At 35.4% G+C, this 19,200-nt stretch overlaps 1 protein-coding gene across 2 annotated transcripts in view; it reads right to left on the reverse strand.

Moving 5' to 3' along the window:
* Window positions 1-19,200, reverse strand: part of TRPM7 (transient receptor potential cation channel subfamily M member 7) — a 170,338-nt gene that overhangs the window by 71,873 nt on the left and 79,265 nt on the right. For both annotated transcript variants that reach the window (XM_049904946.1, XM_049904947.1), the window contains exons 9-15: window positions 18,887-19,010; window positions 17,781-17,853; window positions 15,963-16,063; window positions 14,314-14,448; window positions 10,962-11,015; window positions 1,066-1,206; window positions 390-524 (exon numbers count right to left, since the gene is read on the reverse strand). In XM_049904946.1, coding sequence (XP_049760903.1) covers window positions 390-524; window positions 1,066-1,206; window positions 10,962-11,015; window positions 14,314-14,448; window positions 15,963-16,063; window positions 17,781-17,853; window positions 18,887-19,010 — 763 coding nt within the window. The remainder of the gene's footprint in view (window positions 1-389; window positions 525-1,065; window positions 1,207-10,961; window positions 11,016-14,313; window positions 14,449-15,962; window positions 16,064-17,780; window positions 17,854-18,886; window positions 19,011-19,200) is intronic.

Genomic DNA, 19,200 nt, shown 5'->3' on the forward strand with positions numbered 1-19,200 from the left:
GAGAGACTGAAAGGGCTGACTCAATAGGGGGGAGAGCAGGTGGGAGTAGGGAGTGAGATGTATGTAAACTTACATGTGACAGACTGATTGGATTTGTAAACGTTCACTTGAAGCTTAATAAAAGTTAATTAATAAAAAAAAATGGAATAAAAGAAGATTCATCAAAATATTTTGATAACAGACATGGCTAAATATCAAAAATTTAATAGCATCATTAACTTACAATGCATATCTTGGTAATACGGGAAAAAGAGACTCAAAGATATTAGTATGTTCAAAAACAAAAGACAATTCTTATTGAAACAAGTAGTTTTCTTATTTCATAATACTAAGTAGTTAGAAAGAACAAAATCTAAAATCCAGAAAAGATAATGTTTAAATAAATATACCTTTGGTCGGTAGGGCTGTGCTGTTTTAATGAAATGATTATGTCTCATTTTTTCCTTTTTATCTGCCCTGTTGCCAAAAGACTCATGACTTTTTCGCAACTGAGGAGTGCTGCTGGAGGTATTTCGGCCGGACCTCTGAAAATGAGCGCTTATAAACTTTTACAGATTTAAATATGCTGACATGTTATAAAATTAAAGAATCAATTTATATATCTGTATGTGTGTGTGTGTATACACAGAGACACACAAAATATGGTGAGAGCTTTAGGATTTCAATTACAAAATATTTCCAATTACTATTGGTTGAAAAGCTTGTATTTTAAAGACAATGTTAGTTTTATCATTCTAAATATGAAAAATAGCATTATTAATTCACAATGTATATCTTAGTACACAGGAAAATGAAGATTCAAAGGTATAATATGTTCAAAAACAAAAGACAATTTAATTCTTACTAAAACAAGTAGCTTTTTGTTTCATAATACTAAGTAGTTTAGAAAGAACAAAATCCAAAATCCATAAAGGATAATGTTTAAATAAATGCACATTTTATTTAGATAATTATAAATATATTTTTAGGTAACTACTATAGTCCTTAACTTTTAAATTGTTGATTTTAAGGCATATATATATATTTTTTTGTTTATATACAGACTACTCAAAAAATTTTACATACCCGATTATTTCCACCAAGACTATTATATATTAATCGAAAACGTTTCCGGGTGTAAGTGCATCTATAGGTTCCTCCCATGAGATATTCAATAACAAGTCCTATATCGATTAAAGTGATTTTATATCCTGGAGGAAGATTTCCCTGGAAACAAAACATTACTTTTTAAATAGACAGAGTAGTATTTCTCAATATTACCATGCCATGCCTAGGAACAAGCCTCTCTTCTCAAAATGACACATTTATACATGGAGTTGTCAACAGCTATCTTAAAAGGTGAGTAAAGCAATTTGTTCCCCTATCTCTTTTTCTAGGAAGAGAGGATTCTGAAGTTGTGAGGTCTCAAAGGTGTGGCTTAGGATTGGAGTATAGTCACAGCGGGAAAGTATGAACACCATGATCTCTCCACTGCCCTAACACTTCACAAACAGAGGCACTGGAACTTTTAACAGCAAAGCATTGCATTTTCACTGTGGTTCATATACCAAATTGTATTTTCCTGCAAAAAAACACTGTAAATGTCAATTATGTTTCCAGACTGGCCCATAAATGACCTGTATTTTTTAACCAAACATATACATTGGTTACATTATAGGTTACACAAGTTTTTATAGCCTAGTATATTGGGTTGGAATCGACTCGAAGGCAATGGGTTTGTTTTTGTTTTTTTTTTAAATAAGACTTAACTACCATTTGTAATATTCTTAAGACTTCTTTTTCCCATAGCAACAATCAATTCACAAATGAACTTTTGGAATATATGCTATTTGATAGTATGCAAAGACTGTTTCAGAAACATAAATTTGGTTAACTCCATTAAACAATCTTGAAGGGGCTTAATCACTTAAGTTATAATGTAGAAAAAGGTATGCAATGGATATTGAACTTTTCCTCTTCTGGATTTGTTATTTCTCCTACCAGATGGTTTATATTTATCAACCAACTCTGGCCTCCTACCAATACCATTCTTTCCATTTCCTTGATTACAGTTTTGTGAACTTAACACTTTTTAAAATGTTTACTCTGTTAATGTTTTGGTTTCATCCATGAAATTTCCAATTTCTATATGTCTGTATTTTTCAAATTTCCAGTTTAAAAATTATCAACCCAAGTCAAAACAGATCATGTTTTTATCTTCTAAGATTTTTGTTTTTATTTTACTGAAGCAACCTCTAAATGTGCTTTATGGTTAAGGATGTCATGTATATTTCATTTTTTAAAAAACCCTGAAAATTACCATTGATACAAGTTCACTTTAATTTTTTCTTTTCATTGTGCAATAAACAGAAGTTTAGAGCAAATTAGATTCCCATTCAATAGTTTGTAAAACAAAGTGTTTCATGGCCTTGATTTCATTCCCACAACGTGACAGCACTCCCATTTCCACCCCAGGTTCCCCATTTTCTTTTGTCCTGATTTTTTCTACCCCTTCCTGCCTCCTCATCTTTGCTTTTGGGCAAATATTGCCCTTTTGGTATCATACAATTGATTGTTCTGAGGAACAGTTTCCTCTTGAGTGTTACTGTTTATTTTATGGGCCTATCTATTGTTTGGATGGAAGGTGGTCTCCTGGAATGGCTTCTATCCAGGTCAGAAAGGTATGTTAGGGCCATAATCTTGAGGGTTCCTCCAGTCTCTGTTAGACCAGTAAGTCTGATCTTTTTTGTGAATTTGATTTTTTGTTCTACATTTTTCTCCCATTCTGTCCAGAACCCTCTGTTGTAATCCCAGTCAGAACTCAGTAGTGGTAGCCGGGCACCATTTAGTTCTTCTGGACTTAGGGTTGCGTAGGCTGTGGTTCATGTGGTCCCTTAGTCCACTGGACTAATTGCTCCCTTGAGTCTTTGATTTTCTTCACTCTCCTTTGCTCCAGATGGGAAGAGACCAATAGCTTGGCCGCTCGCAAGCATTTGAGATTCCAGATGCTATGCACCAAAGTAGATACAGACACTGTCTTTATGAACTATGTTGTGCCAACTGACATACATGTCCTCCAAGTCTATGGGCCTTTGCTGTTGAGCCAAGGAACTTCACCCTGTGAGGTGTTTGGTTATGTCAAAGAGAGTTCCCTGACTGTGCCCCTTGTGTGCTCTGCTGACTATGTTAATACATGAGGAGCACCTACAGTCATGTATGTAGAAACATCCACCACCAAACCTGTATATATGCCGGTAGGCGTACTCCCTTACACCCTTCTACACCTCTTGGCATAACTATCTACCTACATATTCTTTCATAAATTATTGTTTATTATTACTATTGCTGCAGGATTGTCTATGCCATAGTAGTAGTTACCGGAGTTGCCCTTCATTCCTGTGTTCTTCTCAGCATCCTCTCCTGCCTTTGTCATGTTGTACCGATTTTTCATACGTTGTGTATTGTCTTTCCCTTCACCAATATTAACATGCATCTTCTATCTATCTGGTAATGTTCCCTCTCTCTCCCTCCCATTGTGGTAACCAAAGAATGTCTTTTTCTTTTTTTCCCCTGGATGTAAACCTTTTGTTGTTACTTTATAATAATGGTCTCATACAGTATTTGCCTTTTGTGGTTAACTTATTTCTTTCAGCATAATGTTCTCCAAATCCATCCATGTTATGTTTCGCAAATTAGTCATTATTCTTTATTGTTGCATAGTATTCCATGGTGTGTACGTGCCACAGTTTATTCATCTGTGCACTTAGGTTGTTTCCATCTTTTTGCTATTTTGAATGATGCTACAATGAACATGGGTGTGCATTTGTCCATTCAAGCCACGGTTCTTATGTCTTTAGGGTATATACCTAGGAATGGGATTCCTGTACCAATGGTATTTCTAACTTTTTGAGGAAGCACCCAACCCTTTTCCAGAGTGGTTGAACCATTTTATACTTCCACCAGCAGTGTATAAGAGTTCCAGTCTTCCCACAACCTTGCCAATGTTTGCTATATCCATTTTTCTTTTTTTAATGAGTGCCAGTAATGTCAGAGTAAGACAGTATCTTATTGTAATTTTAATTTCATCTCTCTAATAGCTAATGATTGCTAGCATTTCTTCAAGTGTTTGCCTAAATGTTTTCTTTGGTGAAGTGTCTGTTCACACCCTTTGCCCATTTTTTTAATTGCATTGTCTTTTTATTATTGAGGCATTGAAGTTTTCTATAAATTTTAGAGATTAGGCCCTTGTCAGATATGTCGTAGTCAAAAATTTTTCCCACATCTGAGGGTTCTCTTTTTACTCTTTTGGAGAAGTCTTTCATTGAATGTATTTAATTTTTAGGAGGTCTCATTTATCTAGTTATCTTTGGCTGTGTGTGCATTTTGAACTATGTTTGATATTCTATTTATGCCATATATTAAGGCCCCTAGCTTTATCCCTACTTTTTCCTTCATGATCTTTATAATTTTAGGTTTTATAACTTAGGTCTTTGATCCATTTTGAGTTAGTTTTTGTGTATGGTTTGAGGTATGGGTCCTGTTTCATTTTTCTACAGTTTTGCCAGCACCATTTGCTGAAGAGACTATCTCTTCCCCATTTAATTGACTTTGATCCTTTGTCAAAGGTCAGCTGTCCATAGGTGGATAGATTTCCGTCTGGGTTTTCAATTCTGACGGATTGGTCTATGTGACCATCGTTGTATCAGTACCAGGCTGTTCTGACTATCGTGGCTGTATAGTAGGATGAGATCAGGTAGTGTGAGACCTCCTACTTTGTTCTTTTTCAATAATGCTGTACTTATTTGAGGCCTCTTTCCTTTCTATATAAAATTGGTGATTAATTTTTCAATCTAAAGAACACCATCGGAATTTGAATCAAGATTGCATTATCATCTGTAGATCACTTTGGGTAGTATTGACTTTTCATAATTTTGAGTCTTCATATCAATAAGCATGGTATGTTTTTCCATTTATATAGGTCTCTTTGTATCTCGCAGTAGTGTTTTGTAGTTTTCTTTGTATAGGTCTTTTACATCCCTAGTTAGATATATTCCTAAGTATTTTATCTTTTGGGGGGCTATTGTAAATGATATTGTTCTCTTGATTTTCTTTTCGAAGTTCTCTTTGTCAGTGTGGAGAAAGCCAACTGATTTCTATATGCTGATCGTGTACCTTGCTACTTTGCTTAATCCTTCCATCAGTTCCAGTAACTTTCTTCTGGAATCTCTGAGATTTTCTAGGTATAGGATTATATGTGAAGAGGGATAGTTTTACTTCTTTCTTACCAAATTGTATGTTCTTTATTTCCTTTTCTTGCTTTATTGCTCTAGCTAGGACTTCCAGTATAATGTTGAATAACAGCGGTGATGATGGACATAACTTGTCTTGTTCCCATTCTCTAGGGAAATGCTTTCAGTCTCTCTCCATTGAGAATAATGTTGGCTGTTGGTTTTGTATAAACGCCCTTTATCATGTTGAGCAATTTCCCTTCTAACCCTATCTTGCTGTGTTTTTTTTTTTTTTAATCAGAAATAGGTATTGGCCTTTATCAAATGCCTCTTCTGTGTTGATTGAGATGATCATGTGATTCTTGTTTTATTTATGTGGTGGATTATACTGATCGATTTTCTAATGTTGAGCCATCCTTGCATAACTGGTATGAACTTCACTTGGTGGTGGTATTTTATTTTTCTGATATGACACTGAATTCTATTGATAGAATTTTGTTAAGAATTTTTGCATCTATATTCATGAGATATTGGCCTATAATTTTCTTTTTGTGTGGTGTGTTTGCCTGACTTTGGTATCAGGGTTAGGCTGGTTTCATACAATGAATTAGGGAGTATTCCTTTCTATTCTATGCTCTGAAACAGTTGGAGAAGTACTGATGTAAGCTCTTCTCTGAAATGTTTGGTAGAATTCTCCAGTGAAGCCATCCAGACCAGGGCTTTTTTGTGTGTTTTTGTCTTTGGGACGTTTTTTATTACCTCTTTGATCTCTTCCACTGTTATGGACCTGTTCAGTTTTTCTACCTCAGTTTCTGTTAGTTTAGGCAGGTAGTGCGTTTCTAGAAATCTGTCCACTTCATCAAGGTTTCCAAATTTGCTGGAGTACAATTTCTCATAGTTTTCTGTTATGATTCTTTTTATTTCAGTTGGTTCAGTTGTAACGTCATTCATCTCATTTCTTTAATGGGCTATTTACTTCCTCTCCTACTTTTGTCAATTTGGCCAGTGGTTTGTTGGTTTTATTGATCTTTTCAAAGAACCAACTTCTGGTCTTACTGAGTCTTCCTATTGTTTTTCTGTTTTCTATTTCATTTATCTCTGCTCTAATCTTTATTATTTCTTTCCTCCTGGTGACTATGGGGTTCTTTTGCTGCTATTTGTTCAAGTTGTAGGTTTAATGTTTTGATTTGAACCCTTTCGTCTTTTGTGATGTGTGTGTTTACTGCTCTAAATTGTCCTCTGAGTACTGCTTTTGTTCTGTCCCAAACAATTTGGTAAGATGAGTTTCCATCCTCATTTGATTCTAAAAATTTTTTATTTCATCTCTCATTTCTTCCATTACACCCAGTGGTTTTTAAGTAAGGTTTTATTCAGTTTCCATGCATTCAATTTCTTTTCCTTGCTCTTCTGTTATTGATTTCAACCTTTATAGCACTGTGATCAGAGAAGATGCTTTGCGTTATTTCAATGGATTAGATTTTGAGGCTTACTTTGTGGCCTAAAATGTGGTCTATTTTGGAAAACGATAGATGCGCACTGAAAAAGAAAGTATACTTTGCTGTTGTTGGGTGAAATGTTCTGTATATGTCTATAAGGTCAAGTTGTCTGAGTGCAATAATTACATCTTCTATATCTTTGTATAATGTCTTTCTAGTTGTTCTACCCTTCACTGAAAGTGGTTTGTTGAAGTTTCCTACTATCATCGTAGGAAGTATCTATTTCTCTTTTCAGTGCTGTTAGAGTTTATGTATTTTGGAGCTCTCTCATTGGGTTGGTATATATTTATTATGGTTATGCCCTCTTGGTGAACTGACACTTCGATCATTAAATATAATCTCCTTCCTCATCTTTTATGGTGAATTTTACCTTAAAGTCTATCTTACCAGAGATTAATACTGCCACTGTCACTCATTTCTGGTTATTGTTTACTTCATATATTTTTTTCCATCCTTTGAGTTTTGGTTTATTATGTCTTCTTGTCTAAGGAGTGTCTCTTGCAGATGGTATATTGATGAGCTGTATTTCTTTTATCCATTCTACCACTGTCTCTTTACTGGTGCAATTAAGCCATTTACATACAGTGTGATTACAGACAGGTATGTTTTACTGATGTCATTTTGCTGTGGCTTGTGTGTGTGTGTGTGTGATACTGATGATTTCTTTGTTCCACTTAATTTTCTGCACTAATTTCTTTTAGTTTGTGGATGCTCTTTTCATTTATTTTGCTGCTTATTTTGTGATTACTGAGACTTTGTTTTTTATTTTGATAAGTAGGTTTGTTACCTTTCTTTGTAGTTACCTTGAAATTTACCTTTATCTTCCTAAGTTTAAAAGTCTTTTATTTCTTGATATCACCTTGACTTCCTCTCCATTTAAAAGTTCTATATCTACACCATTTATTCTTCCTTTTTGTTTTGACATAGTCATCATTCACATTTTGATGTCTCTGGTTCCCCATTTTCAGTCTTTTAGCTTTATTTTAATTTTGAGAATTCTGTATCTGGGTTGGTATCTGGCTCATGTTGTCCTGTGTCCTAATCTCAAGTTGTTGTGTGATGTTGTTGGTTCTCTGTCCTAAGGCTCCCTTTAGTATTTCTTGTAAGGTTGGTCTGGTTTTTACAAATTCCCTTAATTTCTGTTTATCTAGAATCCTGATTTCTGCATCGTATTTCAGAGATAAGTTTGCTGGATATATAATTCTTGGTTTGCACTTTTTTTTTCTTTCAAGGTTTTATGTAAGTCATCGCATTGTCTTCTTGACTGCATGATTTCTGCTGATTAATCAGAACTTGTTCTTATTGGTTCCCCTTTGTAGGTGATCTTTTGTCTTCCCGGAGCTGCTCTCAGGATTCTTTGTCTTTGGTTTTAGTAAGTTTGATTATGATGGATCTTGGCAACTTTCTATTGGGGTCTATTATATAAGGGGTTCACTAAGCTTCTTGGATAGGTATCTTCCTGTCTTTCATGACATTAACAGAAGTTTCTCGTTAGCAAAAATCTTCACCAATTCTGTTTTCCATTGCCTACCCCTGTTCTGGAACTCTTAACACGTGCAAATTTTTCCTCTTGATAGTTTCCCGCATAATTCTTAGGCATTCTTCGTTTTTCATTCTTTTTTCTGATTTTTCCTCAAATTGGTGTTAAGGGATTTGTCCCCAATTTCACCAAGTCTATCTTCCAATAATTCAATTCTGCTTCTATATCCTTCTATTGTCTATTTCTGAAATTTTTTTGTTAAAGCTTTTTGGATTTGCTATTTTTGTATGGTTTCTAATTGTCTACTTATTTTGTTGTTTTCTTCTTATACCGTTTACCTGAATTCTTCTATTGTTTTGTCTATTATTTCCTTGATCTCTAAGAGAACACTATATATTAGTCTTTTGAATTCCTTATCAGATAGTTCCATTATACCATTTCTTCTTCCAGAAGGTTTTCTGGTTCTTCATTTTAGTCATTTGCTGGAGCTACCTTGACCTGGTTCTTTATGAGATTTGATATTGCCTATTGCCTCTGAGACACCAAAGTGTTGTTATATTTATTGACTTTATTGTATGTTGTTTGCTGCACCCTGCTTTTTTGTTTTGTTTGATATACCCAAGTAGGCGGCGTATGTGTGCTACTGTGGTCGCTAATCTGGCTGCACTGGAGCTCTCACCTCCTGTCTCCAAGTAGGTGGCGAAGTGACTGAGTGTGTGAGTACAATTCTCTGTTTGTTGGTCTTGTGGGGTGAAAGAGGATGTACCTGGTGTTTCTGGTGAGATGTGTCTGTCCAACTGGTCAGCTGGATGTGGGTACAGAAAAAGTTCTCACTGGGCACTGGGCTGGGTATCATGTGTACACACTGTCAATTTCTAAGTGTTCTGGGCAAAGGTGCTCAGGTCATCACCAGGTGGGTGGCACAGAAACTCTAACAGTCCCAGGCACGCTGGGCTGAGCAGGGTGGTCGAAGCAGCATAAGCCTCCTGTTATTTGGTTGGGGGGGGGGTGTGGGGGACAAGGAAAGAGGATGCCACCTTCACAGTGCCTAGGTGGAAGGCATGCCCACCTGCTAGAGTGTGCTGTGGGGGAGGGTGTGCCACTGGTACTTGAGGCCCCAGCACCAGTAGCTGAAAGGAATAGGAAGCACCACAGGACTGCAGGCCCTGGCAAGGGTGGCTGGGCATAGGCATGCACGGGTGTCTTCATTTGCCAGGTCAGGGAGGGGAAGGAGGTGGGTGCTGGTGTTCAAGTGCGCAGGCACACGGTCACTGTGGCTTGCCTGGTGGGGCGGGTGATAGGTGGGCTAGCTCATGAGCACATGTGCACATGATCGGGCAGATGGGAAAGGTGGGGTGGGTGGGCAAAGCTACACTGGAGCAGTCTGCTTTTTCTTGATGGGGTTGTCAAATAAGAAGGGCAGAGCAGATGGTTAAGTCTATGCCAGAGTGGCCTGCCAGCACTCGGCACAGCTGGGTGACTGGAAAGGCAGGACAAGCAGACAGGAAAGGCAGGGTGCAAAGCGAAAGCTGCACCAGAATGGTATTCTGGAGCTTGGTGGGGCTGGCAGGCAAGAAGGGAGAGGCAGGGGTCCAGGTCCACACCAGAGTGGGCTACTAGCACTTGGCTCTATTGGCCGGGCGGGAAAGGACAGGTGGGTGGCTGGATCAGCCTGCCAGCACTCAGCTCAATTGGACTGGGTGGCCAAGCCGCACTGAAGCAGCCTACCTGCACTCAGCTTGATCGGGCAGGCAAGAGAGGTGGGAAGTGCGGCCTAATCTGCTCTGGAGTGGTCTACCAATCCACACCAAAGCAGCCTCCTGGCACTTGGCTTGATTGGGTAGGTGCGAAAGGCAAGGCAGGCAGCTGAAGCCCACCGGATCAGCCTGCCAAGTATACAACATGTTTAGGCAGGCTTGTAGAACGGCACTGTAGTGGCCAAACAGTGTTCAGCAGGGTCAGGTGGGCAGGAAAGTCAGGGCAGGTGACTGGGTGTGAGGGGAGGGAGGGCCTATGCTGTGGTCCCCAGTGGTCTCAGCTGCAGGGATGGGGGCAGTTTGTGCCGCTGTTCACCTTGGTTTACTTCGGGTGTGTCTTCTCAGTTTCTCTGTGTCTTGATGGGAATTCCATGAAGTTGCCTCCTATGCACCTCACACTTGGGATCACTGCTGTCTTTGTCTCAAGATGGCCACATTGTGCCAGGATAGTTGGCTAGGCACCTCTGTTCCATCCCTTGTTTGCTGTTTTCAGTTTCTTCTTCCACTCAGGGTTCAATCTAATTCTTTATCCTTTCATTTAATGTTCATATCCCTTCATTTGATGCTCAGGGTTCCAGCATTTACATCTGTATCTGCTTTACTTGGTTTTTGGGGTCTTTGCTGCAGAGGAATGGCATGATGTGTCTGACTAGTCTGCCTTCTTGGCTCCTCTCTCCTCCACTTTAATTTTTATTGTGGTAAACCATATGTAACAAAACATTTCGACCATTTTTTATGTGTATAATTCAGTGACATTAATTACATTCACCATGTTATACAACAATCACCACTATTCATTTCCAATTATTTTCATCACCCTTAACAAAAACTGTACTCCTTAAGAATGGGAAATTTTTAAATTAAGGAAACCAATGAGAATTATCTAAAAACTGTCATAATAAGCAATTTATCAAAACATATTGAAATCCCTTATAAATCTCTATTTATTAATCTGAATCACAAAATGTTTAATTATTGTCCTTAAAATAGCATTTTTTCAAAAATGAAAATAATCTCTTACCTGTTTAACATCTCGAACAAGATGAAACAGCATTGGATTAGTTGGACCCTGTTTCTTTAGGGAGAAAGAAATAGATAAAACTATTATTTTTCTCCTAAGATAACTTAAGCAATTTTTCCTTTTTGTTACTGATAGGACTTCTATGAATCTTCTCATATATATTATATTGCTTTTGAGTTATTTCCTTAAGTTATGCTCATACAAATGGAACAAAAAAGGATATTATCATTTCACATTGCCGTATTTACTTTCAACACAATGAATAATTTCAAAGTATCATTAAAATAACACATAAGATTTTGTTTTCTAATAGTCATGACAACACTGCAGCCTTCACAGTTGAAAATTAAAGATATTCAAGAAAATATCTTTCCATTTCTTTCATTGGTAATGGAGCTGCACGTTCTCTTTCTTGTTAAAATATCTGTATCTGTATCATCAAGTCATATCAACACTTCAAATATTTTGGGTAACAAGCCATTACACATTTATGTATGCCTTATTTTTCCTATTATCTTACTTCCCCTTATGTATTTTATTAAAGTAGACTAAACACAAGTTTATTTTTACATAGTCATCTTATTTTGATCACATCCTATATTTTGAAAAAATACCAAAGAATGTATCTTCCTACCAAAGCTGAGGTAAATGAGTCAAAAATGGATTCTTTTAAACTTTTTAGGGAGGAACCAAAAAAACCAAGAAAAGCAGATGCAGCTTTAAACCCTGGAACCCTGAGCATCAAATGAAATGATATGAACATCAAATGAAGGGATAAAGAACTAGATTGAACACCAAGTGGAAGAAGAAACTGACTGAAAACAGCAATGAATTTATTGCAACAAATTCTGTGTGGCAGAAATCAAGTAACTTATTCTCAATACCTTAAATTCTACTGTATTGAGATTCTCTCCCACTTTTGTATTTGTAATTTTTTTATATGAGGTTATTATAATAATCAACTAAAACTAATCTGCTTTTCTATTTTGATCAATTCTACTTGGCAATATATTTTCAAATCTAACTGTAAATCTACCATTATTTCTTTGAAAAAAATATTATTTTGACACTCTTGGCTTTCAAGATCTATCTAATATCTAATGATAACCAAAACTCGTATTTTATACAAATGATATTTTACTTTATTTTACTCACTTTTTTAAAATATTATTTAGTCTGACCATCCTTCCCCACAGAATGACTTTTTTAAAATAAATGTATCTTCTAATATGAAGTACTTGATATTTTTAATTATAAGGGATCATTTTAGTGTTTTTTCTCTAGCTGTATATAAACACACGGACTGCAATTACAATTTTTCTGAGTTCTATTTTATCTGAATCCATTAAATATAACTTCATGGTACAAAATAAATATATTTTAGCAACACAGGTCTCAAAATATGATTAAGAATCCCTAAAGGCCCTCAAGTTCCTTTCAGGAGATCCATGAGATCAAAACTTTTCATAATATTAAGATGTTATTTGTATTTTTCACTCTCATTCTCTCACAAGTGTTCACTGGTATTTTCCGAAGGCATATTGATATATGCTATCTCAAGAGATTAAATACAGAAGCAGATATGAGAATCCAGGTGTCTTCTCTGAAGACAGACATTTATAAAAATCAAACAATTCGACTCTTCTCACTAAATTTTTTTTCTTTAAAAAATGTTACTTATGTTAACTTTTAATGGATTTATGAATTGGTAAACAGTTCAAAATTTCTTAATCTTACTCTCTACTATATAACACATAAACAACAGCTCTTTGGAGTCCTTAATGATTTTTATGTAAAGGGGCCCTGATACCAAACAGTTTGAGACTACTGTTTTATCATGTTGTAAGTCCTTAGTACATTTCAAAACTTAATAAAAAATTAATGCTAGTAACTTGGAGTTATACAATTAAAAAAAATGACCTGCTTTGCTAATGGGAACGATTTTTATTGTTTTATATTAAATATACAATTTCAGGGATAAACTCTACTTCAGCACAATGAATAACCCTTTTAATTTTTACGTTTGTTTGGTAGAGACAGGATGCCACTAATATTCAATGTTACTGTGCTAGGTACTGTTAAAGAGAAAAAAAGGGAAAGGGGGAATAAAAATACAATCCCTGCTCAAAAGAAATTTACAACCCATAAGGGAAGATGTAACTGTACTTAACTAGAACACTGTTCTATATGGAGGTAGTGACATAGCATTTGGCTAAGTTCCAAACAATGAATAAAATTTCAGTAAGTGAATAGTTAGAAGAAGAACACATACCAGCGCTGTGGAAATACAAAATGCTTGAAAAGAAGTTTATATTTTTAGGAAATAGTAGTTAGATCACTGTAGTTGAAACACTGTATATAGGAGAGACTAAAAAGGTCAAATGAAAAAGGTAGCTATAGTAAAATGTAGCTAAGGGTTGAAAAATCAGACTGAGTTTGTATATTACTATATACAAAATAGGGACCTATCAAAGGTTTTTAAACTGGGGAAAGATTATATAAAATCTGTAATTACAAAAATAATTAGGTTAAAAAACTGATTTGAGGAAAGATACACAGACAAGGAGATTAGAAGGATTATTGCACTAGACTACACTGGGAATGGCTGAGGAGCACAGAGGCATTAGGAATGAAAAGGAGATAAATAGGTAGAAATTGATGAATGAAGAGACACAGCTTTATATAGAAGTCAAAGTTAGAAAGCTAGGATTTGGTCATAATGTTCATCAGAGCACAGCTCAGTAAAATTCATATCGTTAATGTTAGAAAACCCATGAGAAGGGTAGTTATTTGCCCTCTCCAATGCCAATGGCATAAGAAAATTTAAAATGAAATGGAAAAGGCTTTGTGAAGGGAATAACAAGCTTTCAGGAGCCATTTAAGAAAAATGAAAGAACAATATGTAAGCTAAAAGTGAGACAACAAAAGGACAAAACCAAGAACCAAGGCTGTAAAAATAAAACAAAAAATAACAGAGGGAAGAAAAAGTAATGTGTAATTTCCCCCACTGGAAAAAGGAGTAAAAGAAACATAATAACCCTAGAATTAGGAAGCTGATCTTATAGATTAAGAAATGGGGTCAAGGAAGGGAAAAGGAGACAGGGCTGTTACAGGTTGAGAAGGTCTATGTCAAGTGAAAGAACTATGTGGCTTTCGAGGTAGAGAAGGTCTCCCGAAACAGGAAAAGGGTTTTAGACTGCCGTACAACTAATCCATACTAAGATTTGCTATAATGTAACCTATCAGCAAGGCATTAAAGGCTTATCAATAGGATTGAATATATTCAGGTAAATAAACTGACACTTCCCCAAAATGACAAAATTTTGTCAACAAAAAAATTTAGCAGACTTACAGTGTTGTAAAGTTCTTCCAGTCTAGGAATGGTAAGGAATTTATGCATGCTTACTCCATTTTCAATAAGAAGTTTTACAAATGCAACTCTATCCATTACAAGTGCATCTAGCATAGCTTGTTCCAAGGATCCAACCTAAAAAAACATCAAAATTAATAAATATATTTTTAAAAAGTTCTAATTACATAAACACTTCTAAATGCCAAATCCTTAGGATTTATACCTATTTGTTCCCCAACAGTTTTAAAACAAAATTAGAAAGATGCAAAAGAGTAAAGACAGGACTTAAGACATATAGGGATAGATGAAAAGACCTCCCTAGGGCAGCAATCCCCAAAGGGCATTCCATGAACATTATTTCTGTAGGAGAACAAGTTCTACGTAGAAACATCAAGTAAATTTGGGAAAAAAATTTCTTAAAGCAATGGCTCATAAATCTTTAGAAAAGCTTTTTTTGAGAGACTGTTTCAATAACTGGGGGCTGCTACTGACATTTAACAGGGTTCAAAAATACCAGAAAGCATACAATATGCTGGACAATCTCACATAAGAAGCTGATAATGCATAGCCTTAAAGGCCATCGTACGTGCTCTGGAAGAACGAAAGTAAAAAGGATGTTACTGAAATAATACAAGACAGGTGACAGTAGATTGGACTAGGGTGGTAAAACTAGGTATTTTGAAGGTAGATCTGAGAAGATTTACAAGTGGATTTGGACTGGAATACATGAGAAAGAGAGAAGTAAAGGATGACATTAAGGTTTCTCATGTGAGAAAATGGAAAGTGCCATTTACTAAGATGGCAGAATTGCAGAAGAAACAGATCTAAGCATCCGAGTTCTCTTACATACAGAGCACTATATCCAAGCCTTCATTCAGCTCTAGGATTTTGAGAGATGTTCCTGGGTGGTACAAGCAGTTAAGCACTTGACTGTAAACCGAAAGGCTGGCAGTTTGAGTTCACTCAGAGATGCCTGGAAAGACAGGCCTGGCAATCTGCTTCCAAAAGGTCACAGCCTTAAAACCTTATGGAGCAGTTCTACTCTGCACACACAGGGCCACCATGAGTCAGAAAAACTTAACGGCAACTAACAACAACATATATCTATGGAAGGCAGTGGTGATTCAGTGGTAGAACTCTCACCTGCCATGTGGGAGACGGGCTCAATTCCTGGCCAATGCATATCATGCACAGCCACTACTCATCTGTCATTGGAGGCTTGCATGTTGCTATGATGCTGAACTGGTATCAGCAGAGTCTCCAGATTAAGAACAATTAAGGAGGCCTGGCAATCTACTTCTAAAAGTCAGCCAGTGAAAACCCCATGGATCCTAACTATCTGATCTACAACCAATCATGAGGATATCATCAGTCTGGGCAGCAATTCATTTTGTTGTGCATGGGGTTACCATGAGTTGAGGGCCAACTCAATGACAGCTAACAAATATATACCTTATAAATAACAAGGTTTTATCAAGAGAAAAATATAAGTTATTAAATTCTACATGGACCTGAAACTTGTGGAAAAGTTTAGCTATATCAATTTTGCACTTTTGAAAAGGAGGTAAAATGCCAAGTTAGGTCACAGTTGTAATAAATACTTTGGTATTAGTATTACATTTAATTGTATATATAGATTATGTACATACCAGCCACTGCTGCCCATAAACAAATACATGATTTTTGGCAATGTCAACTCTATCCCATGCCAGTGTAAGGATAAGCTGATCAAATGCTGATGCATTAGTGCCTAATCAAATAAAGAAAATAATTGAAAAGTTCAACTAATTTATCTCCATTAAAACATGAACATTTACAAATTCTCCCCACTCTCCTTTAATTAACTTACACAGCTGGTGTCAGACACCACCTGAAGCAGCTTGCCCCTGAGAGATAAAGTCACCCAGGGTTGAGGACTTTTATTTTCCAATTATGGAAATAACATAGGCTCATTGCACACCATTCAAAATGCAGAAAATGAGAATAAACCAAAAATCATGTTTCTATAATAGAGACATTACTGATTGTTTAGATTCTGAAAAATATTCTTTCAGGTGTACAAGCTCACACATATACTTTAAATTATTTATTCCAAATTAGGACCATACCATAAATTAGTGTTTAGCAGCCTGCCGTATGCACCTTAACATAGATTAGACATACCTTACGTAGATTAATATCTCTTGAAGGTGAGCCACGATTTATTTAACAAATCCTTCTCTTAGTAAATATTCAGGTTATTTCAAATTTTTTGCTGAGTATGTTTTTGTGCATATGTTTGACTATTCAAAGAGAATGGTTTTCTAGAAGTAAAATTGCTGGGGGGGAAATTTTCTATAGTTGTTTTAATTTACTTTTATTACTAAATTGTTCACCATCTTTCCACATTTCCTCCTCATGCATTTGTATTCTTCAGCAAATACCTTTTACATAAATTCTAACTTATTCTTCCATGAGGCATTCATCTTTTTATTAACTTATAGCCATTCTTTGTGACCTTCCCAAGTTATTTCTGTTCCTTATTTTCCTCTATTATAAAATGGGGAAAATAATAGGAAATATACATCTTAGGGTTGCTGTAGCGATAAGATGAGAAAACAACATAAACCACATAAGCCCAGTGGTTAGAACACAGAAAGTATATGGCAAGTACCAGGTGCTCTCTTTTTATGTTTTTATACCATCCCATTTATCTTCTTCTTGATGGTTTCTGGGTTTCCAATTTCTTAGGATCTTTTGGTCCCAAGATAACATAAATATATTACCTCATATTTTATTGTAGTATTTTTTTAAATTTTGACCTAATGACAATTTGGTCTAATATTTGGGAAATTCTTGTGAACGACAAGACGGTGCCAACTTGCTCAGCTCCTGCCTGCGTCACTTCATACTTTGACTTTCAGGTACCTGGATGGAACACCATTCTGATGTGTAATTTTTAAAAGATTTTTCCCAGTATTGTTATATGAGTTGCATGTCTTTAGCAAAATGGGAGGGAAAGAGTTCAATGCTTGCACGTCCATCAGCCTCTCAGTCCTAGAAGATACTATTAGTTTTCACATTCTCCCTTCAGAACAAAACTAGCATGTTGAAGAATACTATGTCTAATTTCTATCAACAAATACCTTAATAGCTTTAAACACTAATTTTCTAGCCGATTAAGAATAAAATGCATTCTTAATACTTTTAATTATTTACTCAAAATGGAATACATTTTAATGGGACAACTAGATGGCTACGATAGCATAAACCCTGCTATGAATTTTAAAAAATGTATTCTACAAATTAAAAAAAAAAAAAAGCCTAACTTACTATCAAAGAAAGCCATCATTATGTCCTTCACACACACACACAAAATATATATATTGAAAAACGTATTTCCCAAGGATTTAGTCAAATTAAAAAGCCCTATCTTATATAAACAGGCTGTAAATTAAAGACCTTACAAATAAAAACATTAATTGTACCTTTTAGCAGTGCAGTAAGTATTGCTACATCTATATCTTGATGTTCATCTGATCCAATGTGAAAAACAGTGATCTATATAAAGATTAATTTATAATTATGCCATTATATTTTTAAAGATAATGTATCATAAAACAGAAAATAACTTCAAACTACATGGGAGACATATAGATTTTTTTTTTTTAATTTTTGGTCAAAAACGGTATTTCGAACCCTTCTTCCCCACCTCACCCCCAACCCCCAAAAAAGAAAAATTAAAGACCTGGTTTAATTTACCAAATAAAAGGGCAGGTTACTCAAAATGTCTGGCTTTATATTACATTCATTATTTTACCTATGTTATGTTCCTTACTAGAGTATAAGCAACTTCTGCCTGAAGTTATGTGTTACTCATCAAAGTAAATCCTACAGTTCCTTTTATAGTATGAACACTTATTCAATCCAGTAATACATATGTTATTGGTTGAGAAATGCCTGTTTTGTTCAATCCTTTCACTGAAAATTTCTTTAAATCACTGAAGGTAACATCAACAGAAGTTTTTATTTAATAACATTTTTCATTGAGTAAAACATTATTATAACTCCAGTACAAATTTTTTATTTCACTTCATTTCATAGTGTTCAAAAGCTGGCAATGAAAGAACACAGCAAATTAGATCATGGTATTATCCATCTACTTAGAGCTGTTTGAAAATTTTATTGCCGAAAACTTAAGCCCGTTTAGGTGACTGAAACCAGGCAGCACCGATCTTTATTTTTCATAGGCCTGGACACTCATTGAGAATAAAATTGTTTAAAAAATTTTTCCCAAATATTTTATCAGAGAAGCCACTAACAAATCTTTAGAGTTCTTCCTTGATACTGGACATAATTTGTTCAGATCTAGTTATGAAATGTTTCCTAAAACAGAAGTATAAATATACTCTGGTCAATACCATATAAAATCTACAATCCTTCTTCCATGATCTCTCTCAGCTTGTACAGAACAATGATATCTTAACATAGTTAAAAAAAATTTTTTTTAATTCAACTTAAAAATATTTTACCAATTTACAATGTGCTTTGAATGAAAGAAAGAAAAAAGCTTATTCTGCTGAAATCTACTTACAAGTTCCTTTTTTTTCATGCACTCCATCAGTGTTTGAAATAAATGAACAGCTTCACTCTGGCCAAAATTAAACGTTTTTTTGATAGTTGAAATAATATCAGGCTCTGCTGCATCAGGAAGATTCCTGAGGTAAGAGGAAACATACTTAATCCATTGATTTAATCCTCCATCTATCCAAGACCTTTAAAGATACTGTACTAACATTACTTGTCCCTAAGTAAAATTATTTTCTTCTCTAAGCACACTATAACTGAAACAAAAAAGTGATTTTTCTCTGAATTACTTTGTGAAAATTTTTACAAAGCCTGTGTTTT

Source organism: Elephas maximus, chromosome 12, assembly GCF_024166365.1.
Source record: "Elephas maximus indicus isolate mEleMax1 chromosome 12, mEleMax1 primary haplotype, whole genome shotgun sequence".
NCBI lineage: Eukaryota > Metazoa > Chordata > Mammalia > Proboscidea > Elephantidae > Elephas > Elephas maximus.